The 9,149-nt window shown below is 40.5% G+C and overlaps 2 protein-coding genes across 2 annotated transcripts in view; both read right to left on the bottom strand.

Annotated features, from left to right (window-relative positions):
• dync1h1 (dynein, cytoplasmic 1, heavy chain 1) overlaps positions 1-2,249 on the bottom strand; it is a 33,240-nt gene extending 30,991 nt beyond the window's left edge. Inside the window, exons 1-3 of the mRNA XM_071528464.1 lie at positions 1,933-2,249; positions 551-638; positions 163-336 (exon numbers count right to left, since the gene is read on the bottom strand). Coding sequence (XP_071384565.1) covers positions 163-336; positions 551-638; positions 1,933-2,182 — 512 coding nt within the window. The 5' untranslated portion in view covers positions 2,183-2,249. The remainder of the gene's footprint in view (positions 1-162; positions 337-550; positions 639-1,932) is intronic.
• A 2,413-nt stretch (positions 2,250-4,662) lies between these two features.
• Positions 4,663-8,830, bottom strand: tmem30b (transmembrane protein 30B). The gene is given in 8 exon segments (XM_071528448.1): positions 4,663-5,441; positions 6,339-6,545; positions 6,957-7,094; positions 7,218-7,308; positions 7,980-8,087; positions 8,212-8,319; positions 8,641-8,763; positions 8,765-8,830. Coding segments are annotated over 8 exon segments (1,020 nt in total). The 3' UTR covers positions 4,663-5,262.
• Positions 8,831-9,149: the final 319 nt, after the last annotated feature.

Raw genomic sequence — 9,149 nt, forward strand, 5'->3', positions numbered from 1 at the left:
TTTACCGCCTACCATCAGAAAAAAAAGACTGACTGACAAACTTGCTAATGAATTCACAGCCCCACCTTCAGACTGTTCCGTCATTCCTGTGTTCATGGTTCAGTTAATTTCACAGAAAGTTTTGAAACTATTAGATAATATAAATCACTTTCTCAGAATTACCTGTCTGCCTTGCCAGACTCGCGGATGTAGGACTTGAAGAAAGGAGCGACGGCATTGCTGATGAAAGAGTGGAGTGTCTCATAGGGAGAGTCTTCGCTCAAGGTCAGGACACGGACCTGGGTCGATATGGGCTTGTCTGCATCAATGACACCGGTCCTCTTGATCAAAGCCAGGCTGCATGGGAGAAATAAGGCCTATGTTAACCTCTTGATAGTTCAGAATTAACAGAGCTTAAATGGCAGCAGAGCTTTATGCAGGGATAAATAATCAAGGTACTCTTAGATAGATAGGAATTAAAGAAACGTATTATCAATTTTACAGATGAAATAACATGAAATTTCATGTTTGAGCAGAGGCCTCAGGCAACCGCTTTAGATTCATCAGTTACCTGTTGGACTTGACCCCATAGTGGATATCAATGTTGATGTTATAGGTGATGCTCTCTTTCTCCTCCTCTCCTTCATCTCCAACATCCTCTGTGTGACAGAAAGAATGAAATGAAAGTCTTATCTGCACAGGTTTATTCCACACTGATCGCCAATTATTAGATATAACCAAGACTGTTCCATAACAAGTTAACAGTGGCACAGCAATATCTTGTCAGTTTTTAGCACCACTATGTGACATTTACCTTAAATCCACAGTAGATGCTTTTAATAGAAATATCACTAGATTTAACTATGACCACATCATCACAAAATCCAGAGAAATCCCCTGTAACATACTGCAGCATGTGTGTTGAAGTTGGACTATCACCTACATGTCAACCACCAAGTATCGTTTCAATTAAGGACTGCTTAACCCCCAACATAATTATTCTACTGACTAGGGTAGATATAAACGTTTTAGATATGGGACACCAGGAACACAGAGTGTATTTGTTTGCACTGGGCCATGATGCAGCAGGATGACAGTGCAGTCAGATGATTCTCTGCTTCCATCCACCCAGGTCCGCACCCTCCCTTGCAAGTGAGGTCATCATGGCTTGCAGGAAAAGATACCCATCTGCAGACACTGCAATCTCTGCATTGCGCAGCATCAGTGTTCTTATTCAGTGCAAAACAGGAATAGGATAGCTGTCATCCCCTAGCTGGGAAACCGAAACTTAACAGCAGACTCAGTGACTAGTCATGTGAAGGACCAAGGTTCTTAGTTCAGCACTCATAAAATATTAATACGGGCAAGCAGGCCTGAACCCAAGTATAAATTCGCCTTTAGGGATCTGAGGATAATCTGCTCATTGACACAAGCTGGCTCACATGATAAAAACGCTGAAAATAACACAGCATGAGTTGAAATATGATAACAAAGGATTCATTCTCTCTTGTGTGGCCCGTTTACCAAATGCAAGGCTAAGTTACATAAATTCTACACTGTTTTAGAAAAATGTCCATTACCTGTGGCTAAAGGTAACTGGCATCATGCCTTCAATGATATATACTAGAAATTATACTGCTAGCAAGCACGTTCAAACCACACAGCTCTTGGCAGGTACTGTGTTGTCATTAGCCCCGATTCTCTTCCACACCCCAAAGTGGCCTAGTTTAGCAAACGTTATAGTCCCTTAGCTACAATATAACGATTTGAGGGATAACTGTAAAGTAGTTAGCTAGATAACAGACAACGTTAGCTAAAGTCAAACTGGGTTAAACACAAATTGGCTAGCAATTCTTGATGACGACACGTTACATTCACATTATGATACATAGATTATTGTATCCAAATTAATTTAGCTGGCTGATCCGTGGTAATTTAAACAGAGAGACAAACCTTTGAGGCAGCTTCTCTCGACCAGGACTGTGTGAATTTGGGGATCAGACAGAAATTTCCTCATCTGCTCCACAGAGCTCTTCTCCTCCAGGGCGGTTTCCAGTGAGGCCGGAGCCTCGCCGCCATCTTCCAGGAGCAACGGAACCAGTTTACGAATATGCTTCTGCAGCACCGAGGTATCGGCGACCGTTTGAACAGCCGACACCTCCATGGTGCCAGAATTCTCGTCTCCTCCTCCGCCGTCGGACATTTTCCGAAGCGGTCAACAACGACCGGTGGTGGACTGAACAGTGAACAAAGAAGCGAGGCTATGTGTGGCCCGGCTGCCGCATCAACTGAAGTGAGGTGGCTGCTGTCAAAACGCCGCAGCCAGTAGCCGTCAGATTTATTCGTGCAATGGACTGTGGTACTTGTAGTTCCAAGGAGGTATAATTCAATGGACTATATAAATGGAAAACTACTATACCCACAATGCAGTTCAGCGAGCCGGTTTTTTTTTCTTTTACCACGTATGACAGACAGGGGGAGGAAGGGAGTTGGCTCCATAAACCATTAGCCAAGACAAAGTGATAAATCCATTAATACTAATGCTAATGCCGCTAATGCTATAATACTGCTAATAAAAAGGAAATACAACAACTACAGCAGCAATAATAATAATAATTATTATTATTATGCTAATAATAATATCTAAATATCTAAAAAAACAAAAACAAACTTCTGTCTGTCTCTGTATTCCCTTGTGAATTGGCTTTGTTGTTTCTGTCCTATTTGTCTATTCATTAATTTATATGTGACCTGGTTTGGGTTTAGAGGTGCTTCTGACTGAATACATTTGAGAGAACCCTAGACTAGCACTGCAAAATATGGCATGTAATATATTTTAATTAATTTAAAAAAAAGAATTTCCTTTGGAAATGTAATAGTTTTTACCCAGCCAGGATAATAACCGTAGAAACCACCTGAATATTTCTTCGTAGACAGACAGCTTCCCAGACAAATCAAGACGGGTTAGGGAATAAAAGTGCATGTATTTTGAGCTGGGACTTGAGTCAACAGAGGATCTGATAGTGAGGCTATTCCACAGTGTAGGGGGCTGTGAAGGCACAGTCATGCTTGAGCTCAGACCTTAAGCCAGAAACAGCCAGGAAGCCCCATGATGGAAGACCTGAGAGACCTGGAGATTGCATATAGGGCTGATATATAGGCAGGGACAGCTTTAAAAACAAATATCAAAACCTTAAAATCAATTTTATAAGATTCTGGAAACCTGGAATACTGGAAAAGAGATTTCCCATGGGAGCACAGATGAGAGGAAAGATGGAGGACAGGGGCACTGAAGAAAGTAGAAAATGCAGGTGAATTATTGCGTCTGTTTAAACCAATATGACAAGTTGTTACTGCAGTTAATTAAGGAATAATACATGCAGCTGCTAGTGCCTGAGGGGTTAGCATCAGTGTGGGAACAGTTACAAGAGGTCAAACTGACAATATTATACTGGCTAAGAAAGGGCCTGGCTGTCCTTCTAGCACTTTGTGTAATACAACAACCAAGCTAGATTTGCAGGCCTGGAGTGCTACAGGCCCCTGAGACAGGACAAGACACATATGTAGCTCTCATATGCATAGGTGCACTGTGCATATAATGTAACTGAGGACACCTTCTTCAGCTAATCTGAATGATTTCCTACCCTCCTCTTCACCAGGATGGGAGTGTACTTTGTTGCACACCAGTATCCACCACCACATGCCTGTTGCACTTGTTAAATTGAGATACAGCAAGATACAAGACAAACTTTTAAGTTACTTAAAGGGTAGATTTACTGATCTATCATGAACTACGATTTATCTATCAGAGATTCAGTTGATCAAAGACAATTCTATTTTTCAGAAAGATGAGCCTATGAATTGGCAACAAATGCTGTTGACATCTGCTGACAATCTCAGTAACAAAGGATTAAAGTATTTTTAGAACATACTATTCTTTGTTAAACATGACTGCATTTGTCATATGCTGATTATTAACCTGTGACTAATCATTATATCACCACCATCATCTTATCAACAGAGCAAATAATACAATTTACCATTATTTTATTGGCTGAGTGTATGTCCATGATTTAATTCAGACATGTAATCTTGATCATGATTGTCATGGTGTTATTCCCACTCTTGCCTGTAGAGGGAACACCAGACATGCTGGTTGCCTGGCTGGAAGTGCATGAAGGAGCAACTGTCATCCTTCTTGCACTTAACTTAAAGCCATTCACCACAGCTCGCTTCATGGCCAAGTCCTGCCTGAGCTGCATTCAACATCTCCATCCATTTTTTTTTTACAAAATCAGATTTTACATGTTCCAGATGAACCAATCGCTAATTGTTTGTATGCTGTGAAAAGTTTAATAATAACTTTACCAGTGATTTCTTGTGCATGTTTCTCCTTGTATTTATTGTACAGTCTGAGGCCTGTGACTCTCACAGAACCATAGATATGTAAACAGGATTTCAATTACCCTGATAAGTAACATTGCTTTCAACATTGTCATCATCTGATCCAACAAGTTCAGTGAATTCATCCCAAGTAAAGCCTAGTGCTGGACTGGAAAAGAGCCAAAAATGAAAGGCCATCTTCACCAGATTAGACACTTGTTAGTGCTGTTACTGACAAATTAAGACCTTTCATTCTGGGTTTACAATCTTATGTGTCATAGTAAGAGAAAAACAACCCTATGGTTCTGGTACTATTTATTAAAGAAAACATTAACATGCAGTAAAATCTCAATATCAAAGAATGGCCACAGTTAAAAGCAATATAAGAGACATGTAATAAATAGATTTATGTCAAAGAAGACAACTTGGGTTGCATAGCCTACACACCATATCCCTGAGCTAGTAGAGCAGTATATTCCCAGTAGTTACAGCAATAACTTCCAAGTAACACATCCTATACACATCAAATGCAACCTCTTGTCCTATACCAAATGGCATAATATGGCTTTAACATTATCACTGGCTGAAAGTGAGGAGGCGTCTCATTTTGAGGTGGCAGAACCACTACAACTTTCAGAAATGCAAGATATTGCCTATAGAGCCTGAGAAAAATGACCTGCCGTGTCGGTAACAGTTATAAAAATAGCATCAAAAATATTTAAAGTAGCATTAATTGAATGAGCAAGAACTACTATTTTACTTAAACTGGAATATGCTCATTGAAAAATCTACAAAGGAGCATATGAGTAGTATTTCTCATTTCTTCGCTTTGACCAGTCTCCTTTTTTTCTTAGCCCACACATAAATCAACCCCCCCCCCCCAAGTCCATGACCAGGCAATCACTCGTCCTCGGGGAACTTGAATTTAGCGTAGACAATGAGCATGACCATGGACATGACGACACACATCGAGCCAATCACTAGGTAGGCAATGCCCAGGAACTGATTCTTCCCACCCATCCAGGACACGTTGCTGAATACCACCTTCTTTCTCCCATCAAAGCTCAGCACTGGGTAGTCTGGAGGACAAGGTGTTAAGGAATTCATTCACTAGCAGTGGGAACGTAAGGCTGAGAAATATAGAAGACACAACTGAAAAAATTGTTGACTTAATGCTTACAGACTCTCACAGATGTATTAGAAGTTCATAAGCTATTGTTAAAGTATTAAGCACAGTAAAACCACGACCTGTGGAATTTGCATTGGCCAATCAATCATGCAGTATATTATTTACATAGCTTGTTTACTTATTTCAAAATATTTGCCTGGGCTTTTTTTCCTAGTCAAGAAAATACCAAGTCATTGTGTTCATTCCCCACGGCTCAAAAAAAGAACCACACCCAGCTGGTAAAACAAGTTAGTCTACACTGCTGTAGCAAACAATCATAGAGCTCACTTAAAGTGTGTTGTAACATGATACACAACCTGTGGCCAGTTCAATGGCCAACCCCTTCAAGGTGGATGTGGAAAACCTTGTAAGCCTGCCCATTAACAACACTGCTTATACCATACTACTCTTATACCAGGGCAATGCTTTAAATTCAATTTAACTAAAAAAAAAAAAAAAGTAAAGTCTTTTTCAACACATTTGATTGCTTGAGCATCAATATGTTGAAAAATACATGTTTGGGTGCTTTTGAGGTTGATTTTTGAAGTATCCATTGGCCCGAAAGGACTGTACTGGAGAGCCTTGCACCAAAGCAAGCAAGACGCAAGTAGCTTTATGGGGAAGCAATTGACCAGATTTTGGTCAGAATCTATCAGTATGATGACAAAATTATGGGAAAATAGGGTCCAGGTCAAAATGGCCAGTGTAAGCTTTAAGCACATGATTCAAGCTAAAAAACTGTAGCTGCCCATACCTCCAAGCTCTGTCCTTTAACTCATCACTGAGTCTTATATTTGTATTAGGATACTGTAGGCAATTTCAAGTGAGTAGTTTCCTGCTGGCAGGCCCGTCGCATAGTCGCCCTCTGTGATTCGTCGATACAGCTTTCTGAAGTCTGGTAGGGCTGCCCTTCTCATCCAGACCAGGAAATCCTGATTGATGAAGCCGTTATTCGCTGGGTCTGAAGGATCCAGCTCATAAGCCGGTCTGGACCAAAATAAGGGCTTCACAGTACCTGTAGGAGAAACTCTGAATCAGCTATCATGATTTCCAAGTCAAACAGCACACATTCTGATTTGATTGATCCAAAATCAACATTTCATGAATGTCTACAGCTAGCAATTCTTGTCTAAAACAGTATTTGCCAACATTTTCTCCTAAAGGACCCCTTAAATACAACACCGTGGTATTCTACAAGAGATAGGAAACATATTATATTACAGTAAGCTACTCCTTTTGTCCTAGATTCTCAGTCTCTCTCCAGTATGGCTCCTTTGCCCCATTTTTTTGAGCCTTGTGGCCACCTGACACTTTTTTGGAGGAGGTTGGGGATCCCTCGTTACACATGTTCACAGTTTAGCTGCATCACAGCGTTAAATAGAACAGACAGCAAGTCATGGGAAATGGAATTGAAGTCATTGACTACCGTTGAATGCGTTCCTTAGAGGTACGACAGCGGGGTTTCTGAATTTGACGTTGTAGTCTGTCCACCAAGCAATCCCTTTTCCATCAAAGGGCACCAGCTTCTTTGCCCCATTGACGATCTGATAAAGCTTGAAGGTGTCTGCAAAAAACAAAAAAAAGCAAAAAAAAGACAAGAATGAATATTACAATAACACAGCATACATGGCAATTAAACTACAATTCAGATTAATTTGGATGATCTTTTTAACTGCCATCACTGTACCATTGAACTTGCTGTTGGCTACTGATCCACAAGGAACAATTGGGTTATTGTTGGAGTCGTACTGGTAGGGAGTGCAGTCTTCACTAGGCTCCTTCAAGAGAGACAGAAAACAATGTTAAAGGGGAATACTGCTGCATTTCAGTACTCAAATGAAGGTTTCTAAACCAAAGAACAACTTTGTATTTACTATTGTCCTCTATAGCTAGAAATTAGAGACAAGTATAATTGACCCCGAATTGGTGATGTCAAACCAGTGTACAGCTCTTGTGAGAATGAACTCAAAAAAATGTAAAAAGGTGACTGTAAGAGTATCAATTTCTGGTTCACATCAATCCATAGAGGCAGTTTCTCAAGTCAAGTCATTTTGAGTTTTTGGTTTGTGGGTGTGGGGGAGAGCTGTTCATGTTCTGGATTATAAGTCTTCAATGAGCATCAGTTTTTTCATGGTTGGCTAGTACATTTTGTATGATAAAAGATCACAACTCTGCCCTTTCTGTATGGCCTCAAGTCTTGAAATGTGGTGCAACCATGGTCAATGGTACCACCAATGCCATTTTATTGTAGATGATTATAAGATGCACAAACCGGGGATCTATTTATAAAACCTCTAAAAACCGTTGTGACGAACAACTGAAACAGTTGATTGAGAAAAACTTGCGTTGCATGTGAGTTTAATTTTGCCTTGGAAATCAAAACCAGATTGTCAAGTCTGTTTTGTCTTTTTTTTTTTTTAAAGTTTCATATCCTATGTTACACTCTCACCGTAAAGCTGGCCAGGTCTCCAGACAGCTGGTCGTCATCTCTGGAAACACCATACCTTCTGTAGTTCTGGAAGTAGTTGGACAAACCATAATAAAAGAACACTGGACCCTGTGAAAGACAGCAGAAACACAAAAACACAGCCAAAGGTTAGAGGTAGGTAGGTGGTGTTCAACTTAACATATTAAAAATGGTCTGTATGTGTGTGTGAATGTGTGTTAAGCTCGATGGCCACCTCAAATAGTTTGTCAAGGGAGAAATCCAGCTTGCATGCACAGTTCTTGACATTTGAGTCAGAGCATTTGTAGCATGGTGAGTTGACCTCTACCCCAGTGTAGTCTTTCTGCGTGAGAAAAAAACAGAAAGGATTAGCATTAAATATTGATCAGTACATCACCCATCTTCCTTGTTGTGTTACTGACACCACACCTCATCAACCTCAAAAGTCTGATATTGTTTACCGGCATCAAGCTTGCGACCAGGATCATATTGTTTCATCTTGATACATGAAATGTAGATTGGCTTACCATTTACCTTTTCCCAATAAAAAAAAACAAACATTTTTCCTCCTCGCTTTTTGTTTGTGACATTTGACCCCTTATTCATTTCTCAGCATGACAACACCAGACCAGTTTTAACATGAGTTCAGCAGTCACACGCATACCTCCAATACTTGGATGTTCTGTGAGGTGACGAAGAGGGCAATGCCGATACCGATGAAGGCCAGACCGATGAGGACAAACCCTGGGATGACAATGCCAGCAGACAGCATAGGCTGCCATGCAGGGAAGTCTCTGCTGGGTGAAGGCTGTGTTGTCGGGCCGGTTCACAAACTCTGGCTCTTCCTTCACCATTCTCTTGGCTCTGTTGGATTAATCGGTTCATCAGGAGTTAGTTTATGTCTCTTAATAATATCTAACTTAAGTTCAACTAGAAAAAGAGGGGAAATCACATGAAACCTTTCCTAATGTAGGAAAATTAGCCTTTCTTGACCCTGCACTCAAAGTCTACCTCATTCTCTTCACTATAAGTATCTTACTCTTGTTCTGATTTAATGTACGGGGAATGCAGTCCATAAAGGTCCATCAATATAACTTATTTACATAATACAGGCCAACATGCCCCCCCAGATCATTCATATCACACACAAATAGCAACTCCAGTTATTACAGA

The sequence above is a fragment of the Centroberyx affinis genome, unplaced genomic scaffold (assembly GCF_046629955.1).
Source record: "Centroberyx affinis isolate AG114_WGS23_722 - 3 ecotype Tasmania unplaced genomic scaffold, CSIRO-AGI_Caff_v1 ptg001677l_1, whole genome shotgun sequence".
In the NCBI taxonomy this organism is placed as follows: Eukaryota; Metazoa; Chordata; class Actinopteri; order Beryciformes; family Berycidae; genus Centroberyx; species Centroberyx affinis.